Raw genomic sequence first — 23,528 nt, 5'->3', positions numbered from 1 at the left:
AGGGGCCTGAGTGGCGAGAGGAAAACTAAAAAACTAGATGTTATTGGCAGAGAGGTTTAGAACTCTATTTCCTATTGGTCTATTAACCAATTTAAAGGCCAAAACTCAATCCCACCAAAACAGGTTGAAATGTCAGGTGTCTTTTCAAATAGCTATTACACGAAAAGGAAATTATCCTAATTCCCAATTCCACAGTATTATTCCAACCTCGTAGGGTGGAAAAATATATAAAACAGAGGATAAATCACGTTTTTGACTGCACCGGGCCTTTAAGTATAATTAGGTTTAATTAGCCTAAGTATATACCTGCATTCATATTCGATTTATACTTTTTTATCATTAAGTTTCAGGTCTTTGTATTTATACAGCTACATGTAGCCTATTTATATTGGTAATGAATACAATAACAGGATCACCCATAGGCTAATAATTTACAAACATTTTACTAATATAAACTATAAACCTAATCAGTTCAGACCTTCAGCAAAAGTGTTGCTCATGAAAGTTACAGCCGTGGAAAAAAGGGCTGCCTCGCGTCCTCTCCGAACAATCCCATTTCTGAATACATCTGAAGCGGATTGGCCCCGAGTGACCTCCTTCGGGGTTAGAAGACTGGTTTCACAACAACCCCAAACAGGCATAAACTATAGGCTACCATACCAATCTATAGGCTTAGTAGTCCCTGTTTTTATTCTAATTACTTATAATTATTATTCATATTATTGAAGCATTGTTGAAGGTATAGACTATTATTCTCGTACGGTCCACATTTGACCTATCTGAATTTATAGTTTAAATTCCTCTAGTCCATTTCTAATCCTTTTACACGAATGAGAGGACTCGCTTATTTTAAACTATAGCTTCAGAACAGCTGTTCAACAACTGACTTAAATGTCCAACTATAGCAGCTGAAATTATTATAGTAATTTCTCTTAAGTATTTCTTCTCTCTTGAAGCGCCACGGTCGATGAGTCTATAATGTTTATCTTGATTATAGCTGAAATCTATATAACAGGGCTGCGATCAACCATTTTATTTATTCAGGCTAAATCATTGTATTTACGAAAAATAGTCCACAACAATTGTCAATGTTTATCATTGACATCGTAACATATAGGCTATAGAATTTACAGGAAAAAATGAGGCTATTGCACAGAGAGATAGTCCTACATCAAATCACACTAAACTGCCCTGTGATGTTTGGAATCACTTATGCCAGATGACTTAATAGGGAATAGGCCTATAGCCTCTTACACAGGAATATCTATTGAGGCTTAATATAAGCTAAGTTAAATATGTTCAGAATTGTTGTTCATAATTGCCTTTGAAATATAAATGAGGTATAGACCTAGGCTAGGCTAGGCTACAATACATTAATATTATTCTATACATTGTTATGTAGGCCAACAACAGCTACAGACAATATTCCCAACAGAATCCACTGAACTAGTGTAGCCTAATGCACCGGTTTACTTTGACTACCTTCCATTGGACAAAAGGATAAAACGTACAAATTTTAATTGACAAATAGCCTAATACAAAAAAGTATGTCGCTCCATTCTGCATTCTAAAATGACAGTTCAAACACGAGCATTCTCGTCATTGATAAACGCCATTGTTTGTCCGGTAGGCTGTGGACGTGGCCGCGCCCGCATGCCCGCCTGCGGGGATTTATTAGGAACAATCTCGTCCAGCGGTGACCTTTGGCCCCTCATACCACGGAATCAGGCTCTGCGGTATGCGCTGGGTGAATGCCACGAACACACCAACGAATAGGCCTATATAGCTACAGACAGTCTATTGATCTATAGCAAAACAAATGATTAGCTCATATTTATTCATTCATTCATAGCAACAAATAGGCTTGCCTAGGCCTAACATTTGGAAACATTTCCAAAGCAACGTCCAATTCATGGACACAACCTTGCCACAGTCCCTTCATTTTGAGATGAATTATATTTTATTAGGCCTACTTTCTATCTTAATTTTTTCTTAATTAATAATTGAGTTGCTGAAAAGTAATTGAAGTCAATTCATCACCTTTGGAATGAGCATGTAGTAAGGTCTGAAAAGGAGTGTCACGGAAAAGGGTAGGCTATTGAACACGAAATAAAAGGAGAAACATAAAAATGTCATTTCTCTGCCTAGCAGATTTGTGAGAAAAGAGAGATGCTATAACTCATAGAAGCCAAACACTTACTAGTGCAGCAGGCTGATACTGTATGCCAAATACATGTTTCATTGGAAAAGCTCCCTTTTTTCACTTTAAAAGTGATATTTTTTAATAAACACAATAGGACCATTGTCTATTTGGGTCTGGAAGAAAGGGGAAAAGCAAGGGATTCAGTCCGCATTGTATTTAACCCTTAAGGGGACGGGATGCCTATACCTGTTGTGAAGCAACGGCCATTCAACCCACCTCGTTTACGCTCCACGAAATCAAACAGGAGTTATATGAATGAATTAAATCCTCATAATACCACGTGACTTGATCCTCCCGGCGTTCCGGTTTTGATAAGATCTGCACGTCACGGTGGATGGTTTGGTTTGGTTTGATTGGGACTTGTTTGGAGGGTAATCCGACCCGGACCCAAACGCCGTGGGACACGGAGCGTCAACGGACCTAGTCGAACAGTTTATAGGCCCAAAACTTCAAATATGTGGAACTTCAAAATATGTAGGAAGCTTTCGCTGGAATCCAATATGGCTAACGAAATATCCATGGATCATAATGCATACAGGTTACGCCTGCTGAAAATAAGTCAAGCCGTTTTGTGAAGGTACTCATAGTGTATAATACTCACCCATACGTCAAACTATACAGGCTATTCTTTGATGTGTTCCCGAAACAGGCTGATGGTGAGAGGTGTCTGAAGCCAATCAAGCAATTATCATGCTGGAAAAAATATAGCCTATGATATCAATTCAGGGACTAGCTAGTGAAGAACGTGATCCTTTTGGAGGTTGTGTTGACATATGTTATTATCGAAAAGTGTTCAAAGTTAAGTCAAAATGTAGGCCTAATTATTTCCCTGTTCAATTAAAGCAATTGAATATTGATCAGTAAAACATCAAATCGATTAGGAATCAGGGATGTGATGTAAAATCTGGAAAAAAAAGGCTGGTCCATTGAGATGATTTTTGAAATAAGACAATCTGATTCATTATTTAAGATAATGCACTTTGGTTGAAACCTTGAAATGTTGCAGTGCCTTCACCTCAACTACCCCATTGGTCCTTTACTGGCTTGGTCATTTAAACTACCCCATTGGTCCTTTACTGGCTTGGTCATTTAAACTACCCCATTGGTCCTTTACTGGCTTGGTCATTTAAACTACCCCATTGGTCCTTTACTGGCTTGGTCATTTAAACTACCCCATTGGTCCTTTACTGGCTTGGTCATTTAAATGAATATGCCTACTACATTTTCTCAAGTTATATAATAGCATAAACAAGACAAAAGTTTGATGCCAACATTTTTACGCTTTAGCAGACTAGTTTAGATTACTTGTGGTTTCGTGTAGCCTATGCATATCCATACAGTAGCTGTAACTCTTTTAATAAACAATGTGTAGGGCTTACAGTTTCCATTTATTACAATTCAATTTTGTTATACGTGCATAGCTTTGATCTGCAGGCTAACAAGGCTGGTTACCAAAGTGATACAGGCTCCGTCCAATGTGACTCAGTCGGTAGAGCACAGCGCTTACAACGCCAGGGTTGTTGGTTCGATTCCCACGGGAAAAAAGTACAAAAATATGCACTAAGTCTCTCTGGATAAAGGCGTCTGCTAAATGACAACATCTTTAATGTAATGCATAAACGGCAACTTGAAGGTGTTGGCATGTATTTTTTAGTTAAAACTTAACCCTAACTTTCAAACCTCATTTGACATGAAAATACCAACCTCCACCAATTTCTTTTTTTTAAGTCTGTGAATAACTGGCTGCTCTTCTCCCCCCCCCCCCCCCCCCCCATTAGCAGTCCTGTCTTCTGTAAGAAAAACAAACAAAAAAGTCTTTCTGCGTGGGAAATTGGAGGAAAATTATGCTACTAAATCTAAATCGTATACTGAGAGTGAGTCTATATTAGCGTTTTAGTTCTAAATCATCATATTATGGTAGTGTTTTGGCATTGGTAAATCATTTCATTCATCCTAATTGAATAAGCAGGCAGATCAGGTGTATAAATAAATCTGTGAAACAAAGGATGGCATGCTGAGGAACAATAAGAATAGGGAGAAACCTGGCTTCAGAATTATTACCCATATCAAAACCAGATACATCACGACTAAGGTAAGGATTCATTTGCACGTCATTATATTGTTTATTTGAGCAGATTATTTGAGACGTGTTTACTTGGGAGTTGAGAGAGGATCCGTGTTTCATATTACCGGTAGTCATATTGTTCCCATGCTATATGGGGTGTTACATTCTGCAATTGTGTTCTAGAAAATACTCTGTAATGTGGTCAGTCCTTTATATGAAACATTAGAAACGAATTGTTTAGGAAAATGATGGATGACTGAAATAACTATTGAAAATAAAACTGCATTGATAGTTGCTTAGTGGACACGGTCAATTAATTCAGTTAATACTGATAAAAGTTCATACAATTCTACTCAAACGTACACATTCTGAAATATGTTAATATATTTTCCATTCATTTAAAATATTAAAAAAACGTCGTTATCATGCCCAGTTTTGTCACCTAGGAAAGGGTGACAGATGAATACACAATGCATTGTTGCATAACTTTAACCTGACAATTTGTCTGCAGATCTCACGCATTTAAAAAAGGCCTGCATCCTTGTTTTCAAAATACATTAGAACACTTGAATGGGATATCAGCTGTTACACGTTCTCTGTGCAACGTAAACAACGCTTACATAAGGCAGTAATACAATATTTCTCTACCGCGTGAGAGAGAACGGTTCTGCTGTGCTCCGAGCAGTGGTGTCATAGAAGTCTACACGGAGAAGATGCATCTCTCTGCGTGGGTGCTGCACTCTGCCCCCCTAGATAGGGTTTGTTTTGTGAGCCTTGGTGGGATGATAATTAACAGATTATGTAATATTGTATAATTCAACAACAACAAAAAAAACAGCAAGGACAACGAATTGCCTAACAGCTAAATTATTTGGACTTGATTTTGTCTGCGGTTAGACTATTCGTTGGTTTTCTCCTATGGCGTATACGGGGTGTTAATTCTATTAAAAATGTAATTTTTAACAGTGAGGATAAAATTAGGCTTCCACTCGGAAATTAAACACACAGATATTCCCCAGTCCTTAGTAGGCGATGACACAATCTACGAGCGCCCCCTCCCGGCCACAGAAGGGTGTAGCACGCCCTCTTAAAGGGGATGTCAGGATACCAGAAATGAAATTTAAGGTGGAACGGGGGAGATACAGGAGCATTTCGCAAGGAATCCATAGAGCCGTGAGAGAGTTGGTGTCATGCCACGGTAGTATTATGTTTCTTGCTATTTAGTGTTTTATACCGACACATTGACATTTGTAACATTGCCGTGTTTGAGTAGGCAGTGTGCATTAGCTGCTGATGGATTTGAAACTATTCAAGCTTCAATCTTGGGTCTATAAATAATGAACTGCTCATAAGTGCATGGCAGTATATTAGATGTTGTTGCATGAAGCTAAATGATGCGCAGAAGTGATCCCCTATGCCAGGGTTCCCCAACTGGCAGCCTGCGTGCCGAATTTGGCCCGCTGGTTGTTTAATTTGGCCCACCAAGTTTACTGAGAAAAAAAAAATACATATTTTTTTCATTCCATTTTTTTATTATTGGACATAGACTAAAAACACCAGGAAATCAGCTCCAAGTGATTTGAATGTAAGAAATCTGTTCCCAAGTATTCCCACGCATAATAGAGAGGCACGTGATTGTATACAAATGTAAGCAAGGTTTGAAATGATGTTTTAGTAAAATAACAATTGAAAAAATGTTTTCGCCAACCACATTTGTTTGGGCTTCTTTCGGTCAGTTTGCAGTTTACAAATGATTTGTAATTATGTTACGGCCCGACCATCCGCTCAGCAAAAAAATCGGCCTCCGGCTGAATCTAGTTGATGATCCCTGCCCTATGCTACCCCGCCCGTCACTATCAATAACAGAAACGACACCAAGGCCAGCCAGAGGCAATTGAGAAATATAAGGCTCTGTGCATAAACGTAATCTCAGTCACTATTTCCTTTGTTCATGTGATTTTCCTCTAGTCTATTTAGCTAGCTAGCCTATACTCTCCACCAAAACGGTCATACAGATTATTATGGAAGCTATTGGTAATGTATGCTAAGGGCGGCAGGTAGCCTAGTGGTTAGAGCGTTGGGACAGTAACAGAAAGGTTGCTGGATGGAATACAGCTGACAAAGCAAAAATCTGTCGTTCTGAACAAGGCAGTTAACCCGCTGTTCCCAGATAGGCCGTCATTGTGAATAAGAATTTGTTCTTAAAGTTAAATAAAAAGACAAATAGGCCTATTCAAAATAAATTCACATCAGAATTCGAAAGAACTGTGTAGGCATAAAAGCAGGAGAAGAATACCGACTCGAATAGGATAATCGAAATAACATTACGAATGTTTTTGTTGTAAAAAGTAGCCTACAGTCTTTCTAAAGGGGGTCACAATTACCAAAAAAAGTTCTAGGTCTATCAAGAAGGCAAAAGGGTTCTTCGGCTATCCTCACCCTGTGAATAAGCTTTTTTTTTCATTTTACTATTATTCTGTTTTTAACAGAAGGTTCTACGTGGAATCAAAAAGGGTTCTCCTATGGGGACAGCCGAATAACCAATTTGGAAACCGTTTTCTTATAGTGTATGATAGCCAGTATATATATATATATATATATATATATAGACACACAGCCAACCATTAGAGGTGTGTGTATTTCACATCCGACTTTCAACTCCGGTTCCCTCCGCTGCTCTGGGGTTGACTCAACCACTGGGACACTTTACCTGCATATGGACGCTGGATTAAACGTGTGTGATGCAGGATTTGGGCTCAACACAAGTCACAATCAATTCAATTAGCTAAATTAAATGAATTTACTCAGATCCAGCCTACCTAGATCAATGACTAACTGGAGATTAGTTTTCTTGTCTTTTGGGGGCAAGAGATTTACAGTAGCAAATGGCAAAAACTCTATGAGCCTTGGCTAATTCTTAAAAATAAACCAAGAAAACTTTTGACAAAATAAACAAATTATACTTAATTCCTAAATAAATAAATAAAAATCAAAACTAACTATTTTGTGAACATTAGCACGTGTATTTCGTTTCTGCATGTCCCTGTATTTGATCCTGATATTTATGCCACATGGTGGAATTTAACACCCATTTCAGACAGAATGTTTAACTTACGCGAAAAAAGCCCACCTTTCATAAACGAAGACGTAGAGAAATATACGTAATAATTAAAAATAATATACCTTTTTAAACACCACCCTAAAGTCTAAAGGATGCAATATTTTTCGTCAAATACAACAGGGCAAACCGTATGCAGGGACTAGCTTGTGTAATAGAATGTGCCTGTGACACAGTTGGAAGAGTTTGTATATCATTTGTGATTCAATTTTGAATCTCCTTTAAGTAGCATATAGTTGTAGTGGTGTCCTGTGTGTGTGGCCGCTTTAACACTTCCTCTTCCGAAAAAAAACGCTTCTCAATGGCACTACCTTGAAAAATACAGGACACATGAATTAACAAAGCCCAAAAGACAGTCAGATGGTGAAAATAATGGAAAAGCACAGTATTCTAAGCAGACTTTAGTTTAGCAGACAAAGTGCTTTATTGTATTTGAGCAAATGCTTATGGAATGGAGTTTATTATTATCGTTGTGTTGAACAATAAACATCATAGAACATGAGTTAGCCTCCCTCACAGCACACAACAGTTTACTCCCACTGACCACCAGTAGACAGCAATACACACACACACACACACACACAACACTTTAGCAACAGTTAGCAAGGACTCTGGGTCATCATTACAGACCGGACACAATCTGCAGGGAAGATCTCTCACCAAAACCTATATAGTCATCTAGTCTGTCTGCCTATTAAGTCCAACAAACTTATTTATTTTGTAACAGTATTTTGTTTTATTGGAGTTGATTCCATGAGTATTATCAACTTCAAATCCTTTCTGAGGAGAAATTGAGAAAATTCTGCCCCTGCAGATTCTGTCAAGCCCAAGTCATCATGTCTTATTTCCCAAAACAGTTAAAACTCCACATATAAACCTCACACTAGTCTGTCCCAACAGCTGTGAACATTAAACACCCATCTGTAACACACGCACACTCCCATTAAAAAATGTACAGATTCAGTCAAACCGGTACATTTACACCTTACAATATGTTAAAGCTAATATGTGGGGTCGTTTTGACTGTAGATGAACGCACATAGATAGGAAAAGTTGCTTTTGGCAAAATGGTAGGTTTAGTAGGGGGATATTGAAGCCTTTACACAGAGGGTGAGGGTTGAAGGACCAGCCAACGATGGACAAAACCAGCCACCTATATATCCTACTGGACTGGGGCTCAGTGGGTAAGGATATGTGTCATTGTCCAAGTCTGTGACATGGCAGCATGTTCTCTATGGATCCAGCCTTCATCCTCCTAGAGCAAAAACAACGCTCTGTTTTTCTCTCAGTGTGCTCACCTTGACTACAGGAAGCCATCAAGGCCAAACAGAGCTGTATCCTCTTTTTGAGTCCTGTTCGTGAGGAAAGTGAGAGCTAGCCAGTGGGTGGGACGTTTCCCCTTAACCTAAAAGGTTAGGGCTTAGTGAGCAGTGACGATGCAGTGACGTTAACATAAGATGGTGGACAGGGGGGAGCAACTCCTAAGAGTTTAGACCGCGTCTGAAATAGCACCCGATTCCCTAAATAGTGCACGATCTATGACCAGAACCCATCTGACCCTAATCCTTAACACTAAGTGGGCTCTTGTCAAAATAATTGCACTGTTATGGGGGATATGGTGCCATTTCAGACACACTCAAACTTGAGAGGAAGCCGTCAGAGGACAAGCACGACAAACACCATCACGACAGTCACAGACACACACCACTGCCACGACACAAACAAACAGGTCTCTACTGAGACAGAAGCAGCGAGGAACGAAGGGTTAATATCAGCACAGATGCCATCTCCACACCAGGGAGGAGGTAGACGTTGTCCCTAGACACTGATCTATGTTCAGATTTGCAGATGGTAAGGTTAGGATTTGGGGAAGGTAAACTAGATCAGTGCCTAATGACTAAGTTCTACCCATAAAATTACCACAACAGAGACTGACATTTTAGTTTTGTTTGAAAACTGAAAGTCAATAAAATTGTCAATTTGACTCCATAACAATAATAGATTGAAAACACCTACTACACAGGGAGGGAGAAAAGGTGGAAAATAAAGCTGGGGATACATCTCAAAGTAACCACCCTATTATTAAAATAAACTTTAAACTTTGTAAAAAAAAAAAGAATACAAAAAAAAGTAAAAATGTAAATAACTTGGAGTATAAAGGCACACCTCTTACACAGTGTATATGATACAAACACAGTTTAAAGCATGGTAAGGAGAGACTCAGATGGGGTTAAGTCTAGGAGAGCTACAATGGATATAAACAGCCATAGACAGGAGGAAGAAACCGTATTCCTGCAACATGCATTTGTTTTGTTTTTACAGTACGTACAAGCATTGTACAAATTCAAGCAGTATCATTCTTCATATAACACAACACTGTCATTCACTCAATGGGTGGTGCTTTAAAATACAATTATATTTAATGACTTAAATGCAATGTAAAAATATATGTGAATATAATCTATGCATCTAAAACAATATGGAAGCTTTTTGCTTGGGATAGAATAGTAGAGGACGATGTTACTGGTTTTAGTTGGTTACCCATCACAGATAAAACACCACAAACTATTTTCACTTGGTACAAGTCAGAGCCATACATATATATGGCTCTCTTGGACAATGACACATAAACCGTATACACTGAGTGTACAAAACATTAGGAACACCTGCTCTTTCCATAACATACTGACCAGGTGAATCCAGGTGAACACTATGATCCCTTACTGATGTCACCTGTTAAATCCACTTAAAATCAGGGTATGAAGGGGAGGAGACAAGTTAATGAAGGATTTTTAGCCTTGATACATGGATTGTGTATGTGTACCATTCAGAGGGTGAATGGGCAAGACAAAAGATTGAAGTGCCTTTTGAACGGGGTATGGTAGTAGGTGCCAAGCGCACCGGTTTGAGTATGTCAAGAACTGCAACGCTGCTGGGTTTTAAATGCGCAACAGTTTCCCATGTGTATCAAGAATGGTCCCCCACTAAAAGGACTTCCGGCCAACTTGATAACTGTGGGAAGCCTGAGTCAACATCGGCCAGCATCCCTGTAGAACGCTTTCGACACCTTGTAGAGTCCATGCCCCGATGAATTGAGTCTGTTCTGATGGAAAAGGGGGTGAAACTCAATATTAGGTAGGCATTCCTAATGTTTTGTACACTCTGTGTATATGGTTCTGGTACAGGTATAATGACATTGTGTTTCCCTTGTTAAGACCACAGCAACCAGTCAGGATCGTATGCATAACATTTGGTTCCTTTTTGTGCAAAATATACAAATTTACCAAGTCAATTCAAACCTGCCAAATTCCGAGATAAACAACCTTTCAAAAACACCAACAAGTCTGAATAACAGGCAGACAATGTTAAAAGGAGAGGTTGACAGGTTGGCATGACATCACCACTTAAACAAAAGCATATTTTTCTACAACCCAGCACCTCTTCCCCACCCTCCCCTTCTTCCTCTCTCATGAAACCCTGAGACACACGTCCGATTCAGGCCTGAAACATATGCAGAGATCTTTGTATGTCTCAGGCTCCTCCAACTCCGGTCCTGGAGAGCTACTGGGTGTGCAGGCTTTTGTTCCAGCCCAGCTTTAACACACCTGAAGCAACACAAACATAGGCGCAGACATATGCATACGTACTATACATACATGGATTTTGTTTGGTAGATATGTGGTAGTGGAGTAGGGGCCTGAGGGCACACAGTGTGTTGTTAAATCTCTTATGAATGTATTGTAATGTTTTTAAAATTGTATAACTGCCTTAATTGTGCCAGACCCCAGGAAGAGTAGCTGATGTCTTGGCAGCAGCTAATGGGGATCCATAATAACTACACATACAGATTCAAATAACCAACTAATCAAGGTCTTCAGTCTGGACCACAATTAGCTGAATCTGGTGTGCTAGTGCTGGGCTGGAGTAAAAGCCTGCATACCCAGTACCTCTTCAGGGCCGGGGTTGGAGACCCGAGACAGACAGATGTGGGTAAGACTCTGGTTCAGGCTGGTACGATGCCAGAGGTAAACACTGGGCTGTTTGTCCTGAACACACCCCTCCTCTCTCTCTGCTGCTCACTACATTCAGGCCCTGTCCCAAACCCACCTGTAGTCCCTCCTACTCCCTAGTGCCTTCCAGCCTAGACACTTTCCCTCGTCCCTACTACACCCCCATCAGAAATCTTGGGGCACAGTTCGATAGCTTCAAACAGTGCTTTTGTTGCAGCACATGTGACGGAACAAAAAAATCCTATGTTTAACAACATAAAAGTGCAATGATTTGTTTAAGGTGCTGATGGCAATGCAGGATCAAAAGGTCCATGAAAGATCACAACACCGCCCTGCCCTGTCCCACAGGAAGTCACACACCAACTTCCTAATATCCAGAATGACACAAACCAGATCAGTCAGTGATGTCATAAATCACACCCAGCTCTACTGACCAGCTCCCTGTCTTACTAAACCCAGCTCTACTGACCAGCTGCCTGTCTTACTAAACCCAGCTCTACTGACCAGCTGCCTGTCTTACTAAACCCAGCTCTACTGACCAGCTCCCTGTCTTACTAAACCCAGCTCTACTGACCAGCTCCCTGTCTTACTAAACCCAGCTCTACTGACCAGCTCCCTGTCTTACTAAACCCAGCTCTACTGACCAGCTCCCTGTCTTACTAAACCCAGCTCTACTGACCAGCTGCCTGTCTTACTAAACCCAGCTCTACTGACCAGCTCCCTGTCTTACTAAACCCAGCTCTACTGACCAGCTCCCTGTCTTACTAAACCCAGCTCTACTGACCAGCTCCCTGTCTTACTAAACCCAGCTCTACTGACCAGCTCCCTGTCTTACTAAACCCAGCTCTACTGACCAGCTCCCTGTCTTACTAAACCCAGCTCTACTGACCAGCTCCCTGTCTTACTAAACCCAGCTCTACTGACCAGCTCCCTGTCTTACTAAACCCAGCTCTACTGACCAGCTCCCTGTCTTACTAAACCCAGCTCTACTGACCAGCTCCCTGTCTTACTAAACCCAGCTCTACTGACCAGCTCCCTGTCTTACTAAACCCAGCTCTACTGACCAGCTCCCTGTCTTACTAAACCCAGCTCTACTGACCAGCTCCCTGTCTTACTAAACCCAGCTCTACTGACCAGCTCCCTGTCTTACTAAACCCAGCTCTACTGACCAGCTCCCTGTCTTACTAAACCCAGCTCTACTGACCAGCTCCCTGTCTTACTAAACCCAGCTCTACTGACCAGCTCCCTGTCTTACTAAACCCAGCTCTACTGACCAGCTCCCTGTCTACTAAACCCAGCTCTACTGACCAGCTCCCTGTCTTACTAAACCCAGCTCTACTGACCAGCTCCCTGTCTTACTAAACCCAGCTCTACTGACCAGCTCCCTGTCTTACTAAACCCAGCTCTACTGACCAGCTCCCTGTCTTACTAAACCCAGCTCTACTGACCAGCTCCCTGTCTTACTAAACCCAGCTCTACTGACCAGCTCCCTGTCTTACTAAACCCAGCTCTACTGACCAGCTCCCTGTCTTACTAAACCCAGCTCTACTGACCAGCTCCCTGTCTTACTAAACCCAGCGCTACTGACCAGCTCCCTGTCTTACTAAACCCAGCTCTACTGACCAGCTCCCTGTCTTACTAAACCCAGCTCTACTGACCAGCTCCCTGTCTTACTAAACCCAGCTCTACTGACCAGCTCCCTGTCTTACTAAACCCAGCTCTACTGACCAGCTCCCTGTCTTACTAAACCCAGCTCTACTGACCAGCTCCCTGTCTTACTAAACCCAGCTCTACTGACCAGCTCCCTGTCTTACTAAAACCCAGCGCTACTGACCAGCTCCCTGTCTTACTAAACCCAGCTCTACTGACCAGCTCCCTGTCTTACTAAACCCAGCTCTACTGACCAGCTCCCTGTCTTACTAAACCCAGCGCTACTGACCAGCTCCCTGTCTTACTAAACCCAGCTCTACTGACCAGCTCCCTGTCTTACTAACCCAGCTCTACTGACCAGCTCCCTGTCTTACTAAACCCAGCTCTACTGACCAGCTCCCTGTCTTACTAAACCCAGCGCTACTGACCAGCTCCCTGTCTTACTAAACACAACTCATCTTAACTTATCTTGTATATCGAGGGAGGGGTAGAGGAGAGCAGTGTGTGTGACAGGAGGATAGCAGTGTAAGTTGAGAATGGAGGAGTAACATCCACTGCCAGGAGGAGGGTCTAAAGGGAAAGTGATGGATGATGGGACAAATAAGAAAGTAGCTTTGGCTGGGGCAGGGCTGTACTAAATGGCGATTGGATGGTCTGGCTGAAGGCCAATTGGAAGACTGCTTCATACCTCCTGAAGATGAGCGATTGGATAAGCCTCAAGGTGCACTTCCTGTTTACTTCATCCTATACCATTTACTCCGAGTGACCGCACTATTGTTATCCAATCACAGCCCTGTTCATCCTCATTCTAAACCCCCCCCCCCCCCCCAACAGGAATGCAGAACAACAAACAAACAAAAACAATGCAGGGTGAGGACGTGGTGTTAAGAGGCAGTAAAAAAAAAAACATTCCCAAAGTAAACAAAACAAACTAATAAAAAAGTACTGACTGGAACCTAGAATACCATTTCCCCTGTTCAATGTAACAGAGATCAAAGTAACAGAGGAGAAGATGAATGTAAACGAATGATGGTATTAGCTGCTGAGAGGGACACCCTTGCTGACGGAGAGATAGAGCGCAATACCCCCACCCTCAACCATCCCTTCTCTCCATCTCTCCTCTCCCTAAGTGCCCCCTCCCCTTCCCCTGGGGGCTATGAGAGAATGGTGGTGATGAAGTCGTAGAACCTCTTGGAGTACTGCTCTGGGTTTACTGTGGAGATTTCAGCTCCCGCCTGCAGGGGGAGACACGGTGGAAGACAGTCAGTCAAGGGAGGAAACCCAAACACACAACATTTACACCAACAGAGAAGTAGGCATGCGACCACACACACACACACACACACACCCCGTGTTTGACGGTCTTAGCAGCATGAGCAGCCTTCTTCTTGGCATCGTAATGTTGCAGAATGTCAATGACCGCCATGAAGTACACCTCCTTCCTAGGAGCACCTGGACACAGACACACAGGATTATCCCTATATTATGAACTGGGTGGTTCAAGCCCTGAATGCTGATTGGCTGAGAGCCGTATACCACGGGTATGACTAAACATTTATTTTTACTGTTCTAATTACATTGGTAACCAGTTTATAATAACAATAAAGCACCTCAGGTGTTTGTGGTATATGGCCAATATGCCACGGCTAAGTGCTGTGTCCAGGCACACCGTGCTGCGTCGTGCATAAGAACAGCCCTTAGCCGTGGTATATTGCTTAATTATATAACATGAAGCCACCAGAGGGCTACAACCACACTGCTCATCTATTTGGTATTTCTGACCCACTGTTTTGAAGTGAACCCTTTGCTTTTTAGTCTCCTGTACCCCTCCTTCTATCCCTTTCCTTCTCCGCCCTCCTTGCCCCTCTCCACTCACTGTCGTTGCTCTTGATGGCATAGACGTCTATGGTGGGGTCAAACTCCCCCGGGGACAGGGGCTTGGTGCTGTCCAGGGTGTTACTGGGGGAGTCAGGGGGAGTGCCAATCCCTCCGTCACTCTCCCCCTCATCATCCCCCTCGTTATCTTCACTCTCCACTTCCTCCTGCTCAGCCCGCTCCACGTCATGGATCCCCACCAGCAGACTGTAGTCCATCAGCTTCAACTGGGCCAGGAACTGGAGGGAGGGAGAGGGAGGAAGGAGACATAGAATAAAGTAATGGACAGAGTAAAAGGGGAGAATTACATTTTTGGTAAGAGTGAGACCAGGATGAATCCAACCCAAGTATTTATTCACTCACACCAGAAGAAATAACAGAACCACACACACCTCCACGTCTTTACGTAGTTTCTCCAGGAACATCTTCTTGTTGTCATCGTCAATGTAGATCTTCTGTCCATCGTTGATGAAGTCGTTGTCCTTGTAGGTGGGCAGCTCCTTGGCCTGACACACCACACAGACACAGTCAGGGCAGCAGAGGACACACCTGGACTTTATAACTAATTACATTATTAGAAAGGAGTCCGAATGTACACTCTTTAAAATGATCCAACTAACTAACCGACTCATTGAATAAAGTGATCTGTGACACATAACAGTTAAAGACAGTGGGAGCTGTATGGAGGCTTGTGAGTTTCCAATGAGCCATCTGGCTACAGCACCATGTGTGGCCTGTGGTCTGTAGGGGGGGGGGGGGGGGGTGTCAGGAGGGGGCGTTATTCTGTGGCACACAGAGGAAGGAGTGAGCAGGAAATGAGGTCACAGCAGCAGCACTGCTCAGAGAGCTGACAGAAGCAGTTCTACGGCAGCACGAGAAAAGCGGCCACACAAACCCACACACATATAGCAACAAAGACCACAAACAATTCTGCAATGGCCGAGGCTCCCTTGCACACTCAAATAGGTGAACGTTGTAATAATGTGGATAGTCAACCAGCAGGTAGAGACACACTAGTACCAGCTACAGACATCATCCTGAAAATAATATACATTGCAAATATCCATCCACCCATTCTATGCATCCTCAATCTCTTCCCAAACACTCCTCTTCCTGATCAACCACTAAATCGCTCAATGATCAGTTCAGATATCAGAGAAAGTATAGAGCATCTCATACAAGCAGTAGATCAGGTACTGTACGTAATGGTTGTGGTTCAGAGGTAGACTGGGCTGACATGGTAGAGTAGCAGTAATAGGCAGAATAGATGAAGTGAGATGAAAATAGCCGAGAGAGAGAGAGAATGTGAGAGAAGGAGGGAGAAAATGAGAGAGAGACAATGAGAGCAGGGTAGAGAAGAGATCGATCAGAGGGCCATTGCACAAGGCCTTCACTCAGGTGACCAAAGGCAGTTTTTTGAACGGCATCATCATAGAATGACATGAAGGATCTCTTTGGGCTCTAACATCATTACCAGTGCGCTACAGGAAGTTTGTGGTACGTTGGATGTGAGTGAGGTCGCTCGATAGTGAATTTGTCTCAGCTTGGCGAGAGAGAACAGGAGAATTGTAACAGGTCACCAACTGAAGTATCAAAAAATATACAGTCAAACCTCCAGGTAAATAAAAGGTAAATAAAAACAAAAGCGGTCAGTGAAACAGCTTGGTGTGATGATAGTACAGCAGGATTGTGATTATTGGTCAGGAAGGACAGGAGAGGAATGGAGAGGCCAGGCCTGGTGGGGAGCAGCTGCAGCTCAGTGGTGCTGTGCTCTGGGCATGCTCAGACAACAGCTGTTCTAACCAGTCACGTGTCTCTCTCTGCTTGCTCGTCAACACCGAATGGGAATCTGGGTCAGCTACACACAGGTTGTCTCTGAAATAGCACCCGTTTTCCCTATATAGCGCACTACTTTTAACCAGGGGGACTGATGGGCCCTGGTCAAAAGCAGTGCACTATATAGGGAATAGGGTGCCATTTCAGACGCAGACACACTCCCTGAGGTACAACATCATTACACTGTGTGTGTGTATTTGTGAGGGACAGGAAGTGAAAGTGATTGGTTGTGGGTCAATAGCCATAGAGGAAAGGGGGAAAAAACAACAGTCTGAAAAACTGTTCCAGAATAAGCCAGTTCCCATCTGCCTGTTTCCTACATGTCAGTCCATTGCAGGTGTCCTGTATCCGTCATTACATGAATCTGAAAAAGCTATGAAAATAAAATGAGATACGATTGATCTGATAGATTGAGCATGCCTGGACTTGGTTTTATAATATGATTTGATAGGTAGATAGCTTGAGCATGCCTGGCCTTGTTCCTTACGTCTCTTACGTGTTTCATGGCGCAGTAAAAGCGCGTGGCGATCCGCAGCGTTTGCAGCCTTTGCTGAACGTTAGATTTGGGCCGCGGTGGCGCATCCTCAGGAGGGCGTGGCTGCTAGAAGAGGGGAGCGAGGGAGGGATGGAGGGAGGAGGATGAGAGGAGAGAGCCGGGGACAGGAAGGAAGGAAGTTTTAAGGAAAGGCAAGTGTTTAAGAAATATACAAACTGCATTAGTCTAGTTTAAAGCGCGGCAAGGAAAGAGAGCTTCTGAAAGAGCGTACAGCCTGGCAAGTGCTGCTAGAAAAGCTAAGGTTGCAGGTTCAATTCCCGCAGGGATCACATACACATACTAAATTGTATGCTCTCACTGTACTGCAAATCTCTTTGGATATAGCATCTGCTAAGTGTAAACAGAATCTGCATATCCTCCGGTTTTGTGCGCATAAGAAAGCGCTGTAACAGCTAGGGTGGCATTTCAGGTGTTCTTTTAGACTGCTGCTAAGACAGACTATGTCAGGTAAAAGCCATGTCGCCTGTACGGAAGGCCAGCCGGTAGCTAACAGTGTTAATAACATCACTACCAGCGGGCAGGAGGAGCCCAGGGAGAGGAAACAACAACGTTAGATAGCAGAGATCTATAGTGGTAAACAGGTACCATGACAAATCTCTGGAACCAGGGAGAAGCTGGGAGTGCAGGCTTTTGTTACAGCCCAGCATTAACACAACTGATTCCTAATCACATCACTATTCATGGTCTAAACATTGACTGTGATTAGATCACTTGAATTAGGTGTGTTAAGAGCTGGAACAAAACCCCGCACAGTGCATACTGCAGCCCCATTGCCCACCCTGGCTGTAAAGTATGAATATGTTGATGAGAAATAAAAGCCCAGGTCCATGTGAGGACAGTAGGCCAAGTGAGTCTACAGCATGCAGAACAGAGCGGTTGGTGGAGGTGTTGGAGACGAACCTAGAGATGTAGGACCATGCAGAGAACGTGCATGGGGGGGGGGGGGGGGCATGCAGTCAGTCAAGAGTGCTTGTTGTTTGTGTGTGAAACACTACACACCATACGGCTGTTACGCACATTACATTACACCACCTAACACATACTAACTACCATGTACCTCAACACACACCAAATACCCTGTACCTCCATTCACCCCTCCTGTATTCACGAATACACAGCAGTGCCTATGGATACCACTCAGTCACAGCTTTTTACCAACTAACCAATGAATCAACCTAACCTGAAAATGTAGAAAATGTGTATTTCTAAAGCCAGTCTGCCATTAGAGATGAAACATGATAGTGGAAGTAGTCATGCCTGAACACACACACACACGACTGCTCAATGTGAGAAGGCCTTTAATTCATTCACAAGTCATGTAATTGAACAGTGATGGTGGGTGGTCATGGCATGCCTGTTCACGGATTTCCGTGCGCATACAATGTGTGTGTGTGTGTGTGTGTACACACTGTATGTCAAACTTTTAGGAAAAAACAGTCTACAACTGTGAATGCTGTAGGCCTGTGAATGCTGTAGGCCTGTGGTAAAAGCAGCAGCAGTAGGTACTTGTTGTAGTAGTACTGCAGCCGTTGTGGTTGTAAATTGAACAATTCAAGTCGTTCCACATCTTGGCTAGTCCGTTATCGCTGATCTGTCAGAAAAAACGATTGGCATTCTGTAATAGTGACACATTAAGCTGAGAGAAGAGAGCTTACTGTGTAGTACAGTGTGTGATCAACAGCTTCTGTACTTCCATTTAAGTCCCTATTCTCTTCCTCAGAGGGCTATATTTAGACTGAGGGGTTCCCCGAAGTTACAACGCCCCGCTGGTTTTGGTGTTCCACCCGGCCGAGCTTCTACAGTTTTAGGAGGAAAGATCCGGCCTGTCGGGGTCAAATGATGATCTAGCTACTCAGACACGCACACTCGCACAAACTCGCTCGCTCGCGCGCACACACACACACACACACACAACGTCCAAATATGCCGAAAAGTTCAGTCTCACACACCAGTTCACACCACACTTTCCCACACTGCAGGGAAGATTCCTGCCAACAGGGAAGGTTGCAGAATCACAAAGCCTGTGTTCTGTTTGTACAACTGCCATCAAAGCCATATATTTAGACCACACAGCTCTGGGCTGATTCACTCATTCACTCTCAGAGAAAGTCTGCTCTTATTATCAGAAAACTGCCGCATACAACAAAGAGCATCTGATCAAATAATCCAGGAATGGAAACGCACACAAAAAAACATTCACTCTCTAGAAGACAAACAAAGCATTTGGCACACACATCTCTGTCTCTCACACACAGACAGCAAGCAGGGGAAGCAATGGGACTGCTGTAGCAGCAGCAAACTGAAGAAACACGGAGCGTGCAAGAGTATGGTGAGTGTAATGGGCAGGGGTCTTAACAGAAGAAGATGAACAGTTTGAACTACCCCCCCACTCCCACCCCAAAAACCAAAGCAAACCAGCTCAGTAGAAGTGGAGCCATGTAGTTGATGACATAAGGAAGGGCAGGTAGGTAATGGACAGAAGCTGTTGGTTTAATGGACCAGGTGTTAACACACAGCTCCCTCCCTCGGTTCCTCCCCCTCCCTCGGTTCCTCCCCCTCCCTCGGTCCCTCCCCCTCCCTTTCTCGGTCCCTCGGTTCCTCCCTTCCCTCCCTTCCCTCCCTTCGTCCGTCCGTCAGTCCCTCCCTTCCCCCCCTTGGGTCCCTCCCTCCGTCGGTCCCCCCCCTCCCGTCGGTCCCTCCCGCTCCCTCCCCCCGTCGTTCCCTCCTCCCCTCCGTCCGCCCGTACCCCCCCTCTTTCCGTCCGTCCCTCCCTCCCTCCTTCCGTCCGTACCTCCTTCCGTCCGTCCCTTCCTCCCCTCCCTTCGTCCTTCCCTCCCTCCGTCAGTCCCTCCCCCCTCCCGTCAGTCAGTCCCTCCCCCCTCCATCAGGTTCCTCCCCTCCGTCCGTCAGTCCATCCCTTCCTCGGTTCCCCCCCCCTCATGGATTTTATAGGACAGGGAGTGGCCAGGAATCAGAATCAAACTCCATAATTAGTGTCTATATCAATACACTAAAACACACCATGTATAGGTCTGGTTGTTTTGTGTGTGTGAGAGTAAATTACTGTACCTTCTCCTTGTCGCTGGCCTCCCTGGCCACAGTGGAGCCCTGATAGACAGAAAGATGTCAGACATTCCTTTTTCCTTATGAAAGTCTCCAATGATCCCCTCCCTCCCACCCCTACCTACCTAGCTACCTACCAAGCTACCTACCTACCTTGAGATCATATTTTTTGTAGACAGAGAGGCGGTGGGAGAAGACATTCCTGGTGACGATCATGTAGGTCTCGTCTCCGTCCACTGTGAGGCGGTACATCCCCAGGAACTGAGGCAGCAGCGTGTTGCCATGACACTCCACTATGAACTAGAGAAATAGAAGCATTGGAGGAGAGTTTGATTAAGACTCACTTTCGTACTTCTTGAGGTGTGTGTGTGTGTGTGTACCTGGTGGTACTTCTTGAGGATGTTGTGCATCTCAGCCACATCCTCACTGGTGATGGTTTTGATGACGTAGCGTTTGTCGTAGGAGGTGTGGAAGCGAGCCCCACTCCGACCCTGGGAATCACTGTTTAACGGAGCCGCACGGGTCAGGGAGTTCTACAAAGAGAGAGAGAGCAGTGAATCACACATTTCTGTAAAAATCTGAAACTGTTTTTGAATCTACAGAGAGAATGTGAGCAAGAAATTGTGAGACAGACAGACACAGACAGACAGACAGACAGACAGACAGACAGACAGACAGACAGACAGACAGACAGACAGACAGACAGACAGACAGACAGACAGACAGACAGACAGAGAGAGAGATTGTCAGAGACAGCTGTAGTCAGGCAGGCCTCTAAGGCCCTTCTATCCCTCTCTCACACCCTGCAACAGCCCAGCCACCGTGTGTGCACTCGAGTGTGTTAGTGTGTGTGTGGACAGACACCCCTCCTTCCCCTGGGTGTGTGCCACCCTCCTGCCCCCAGCACACAGCTGATGCCCTCCAGAGCAACCCCAGAGACAGATCACTTCCCTACCCCACTCCTCTCTGTAACCCCTTCTCCCCTCCATGTGTGGTTCTTCCTACCCTCACCCACTCCTTCTCCCTCCACCGTGATATAAACATGAGACAAAGAGACAGCTTCAGAGGACCAGAACACACTGCCCTCCCTAATGCCAACACAGAGCACACACTCTACCCTGGGAATACAGCGTTACACACAGAGACAGACAAAGAGAGAGAAACTTCGCAATAAACATGAAAGAAATATAGCAAGATTAGGAAGACAGAGCGAGAGGAGTTCAGTCTGCTTCTGCGTGCATGTACCTGGAAATCCTGGTCGTCGATGCCAAAACGTTCTCTAAGGTTGCGGAACACCAGAGGACAGTATTCCTTAAACTTGAAATGGCTCGGCATGTTTTCCCTACACACACACACACACACACACACACAGTACAAGCTGTTATTGAGATAGACATTTAACATCAGAGCATTTTGATTAACATCAGAGCATTTTGATTAGTGTGTCTTGTGTGTGTCTGTACACTTACTTGTTGAAGAGGTGATTGTCCACCTTGATCTTGGAGTAGGCCTTGAAGTCATCAGGCATCAGCATGATAGGGATCTGAACATGGCTCAACTCATTGATCTGAGTGCGAGAGAAAGAGAAAGCATAGTGTTATTGTAGAGTAATGACTAAACATAAACATCCCATCAGATTGAACTAATGTTAGTCAAATCCAGAGGCCTGTTCTTTTAGTCAAGATGAGCATACAGCACCTCAGACCTCCATACTCCTCACACCCCCTTCATCTGTCTCTTTAGCTCAGTGACCATCATTCCTGGTTGTGCAGGCTTTTGTTTCAGCACAGTACTAAAACACCTTAACAACTACGTTGACTAGACATTCTGTATTTCCTCTACTGCAAGAAATGTGAAACCAACACGAGACAGAGAGTGTGTGGGGAGGCGGCGGCAGGCAGGGACAGGGTTGTAGTCTAGCTAGCTTCAAGACAGCAGGGCTCTTTAGAACTGCCTGCCTGCTGGCATCAGTGGCTGTGACTCACACAGATTGAGGGATGGGGCTGGAGACAGATTGTCATAATCAGTTTCCAGCTCTGTGTGTCACCATGTGCGTGTGTCATGCTGAAAGGCTGTTCAGGTCCACACAGTCTATGGTTTTATTAACTACTTCATTAACTACTTCCTATAGCAGCCAATCTAGTCTTATAGGTCTGTTACAAACATAATGAGTCTATATTTGAGACATTAAGGCATTATACATTTTTTCACCCAAAACATTTCATTTCTGGTCGAACAGATGGAAAAGGGGTCTTAGAAAAAACATCCAGCAGAAAAAGTAAAAGAGTAAGTCTCAACCCCAATCTCAGCCTTTGCCCAACCCCTTCAAATGTAAAACCAAAATGCATTCAGGTGAGAAGTTGGGGGTTCGGGGAATTGCTCATAAATATACATTTTGGGGGAGGGTAAATGTAGTTGTTTCTGATCAACTCTTTCTCACTAAAACATACCTACCAGAAGTCCAATGGCACGCTCTGATAATATAATTGTGAATTACAAGCGTCGACGGCTCTGGACGGTTAGATCACAGTGGTATGGGGCCAAGTTCCTGACATCTATTGCCACTTGCGGTGCAAGTTCAAATCCTCCATGGGGCGCACGCCTTTCCATCTGATTTGCACTTAGTGGAACTATTGTTTTTTTAACAGAACAATGACCCAAAACACACCTCGAGGCTGTGCAAAGGGTAATTGACCAAGAAGGAGAAGGAGAGTGATGAGTGCTGCATCAGATGACCTGGCCTCCACAATCACCCGACGACCCAATTGACATGGTTTGGGATGAGTTGGACCGCAGAGATAAGGAAAAGCAGCCAACAAGTGCTCGGCATATGTGGGAACTCCTTCAAGACTGTTGGAAAAGCATTTCAGGTGACTACCTCATGAAGCTCGTTGAGAGAATGCCTAGAGTGTGCAAAGCTGTCATCAAGGCAAAAGGGTGGCTACTTTGAAGAATCTAAAATATATTTAAGATTTGTTTAACACTTTTTTGGTTACTACATGATTCCATATGTGTTATTTTATAGTTTTGATGTCTTCACTATTATTCTACAATTTAGAAAATAGCAAAAAAATAAAGAAAAACCCTCAAATGAGTAGGTGTGTCCAAACTTTTGACTGGTACAGCATGCATGCATATGCACATACATATAC

General features: G+C 43.8%; 1 protein-coding gene across 5 annotated transcripts in view; it reads right to left on the bottom strand.

Moving 5' to 3' along the window:
• Positions 1 to 12,684: 12,684 nt before the first annotated feature.
• LOC115152006 (phosphatidylinositol 5-phosphate 4-kinase type-2 alpha) overlaps positions 12,685 to 23,528 on the bottom strand; it is a 37,469-nt gene continuing 26,625 nt past the window's right edge. For 2 of the 5 annotated variants that reach the window (XM_029696433.1, XM_029696451.1), the window contains exons 2-11: positions 21,846 to 21,943; positions 21,622 to 21,718; positions 20,757 to 20,909; positions 20,530 to 20,676; positions 20,383 to 20,421; positions 17,245 to 17,358; positions 15,314 to 15,427; positions 14,923 to 15,160; positions 14,395 to 14,498; positions 12,685 to 14,281 (exon numbers count right to left, since the gene is read on the bottom strand). In XM_029696433.1, coding sequence (XP_029552293.1) covers positions 14,201 to 14,281; positions 14,395 to 14,498; positions 14,923 to 15,160; positions 15,314 to 15,427; positions 17,245 to 17,358; positions 20,383 to 20,421; positions 20,530 to 20,676; positions 20,757 to 20,909; positions 21,622 to 21,718; positions 21,846 to 21,943 — 1,185 coding nt within the window. In that variant the 3' untranslated portion in view covers positions 12,685 to 14,200. Of the gene's footprint in view, positions 14,282 to 14,394; positions 14,499 to 14,922; positions 15,161 to 15,313; positions 15,428 to 17,244; positions 17,359 to 20,382; positions 20,422 to 20,529; positions 20,677 to 20,756; positions 20,910 to 21,621; positions 21,719 to 21,845; positions 21,944 to 22,074; positions 22,458 to 23,528 lie in introns of those variants that run through there. The other 3 variants (XM_029696469.1, XM_029696443.1, XM_029696461.1) reach the window with 3 other exon arrangements.

The sequence above is a fragment of the Salmo trutta genome, chromosome 2 (assembly GCF_901001165.1).
Source record: "Salmo trutta chromosome 2, fSalTru1.1, whole genome shotgun sequence".
Lineage (NCBI taxonomy): Eukaryota > Metazoa > Chordata > Actinopteri > Salmoniformes > Salmonidae > Salmo > Salmo trutta.
This window is presented reverse-complemented; position numbering and strand designations above follow the sequence as displayed.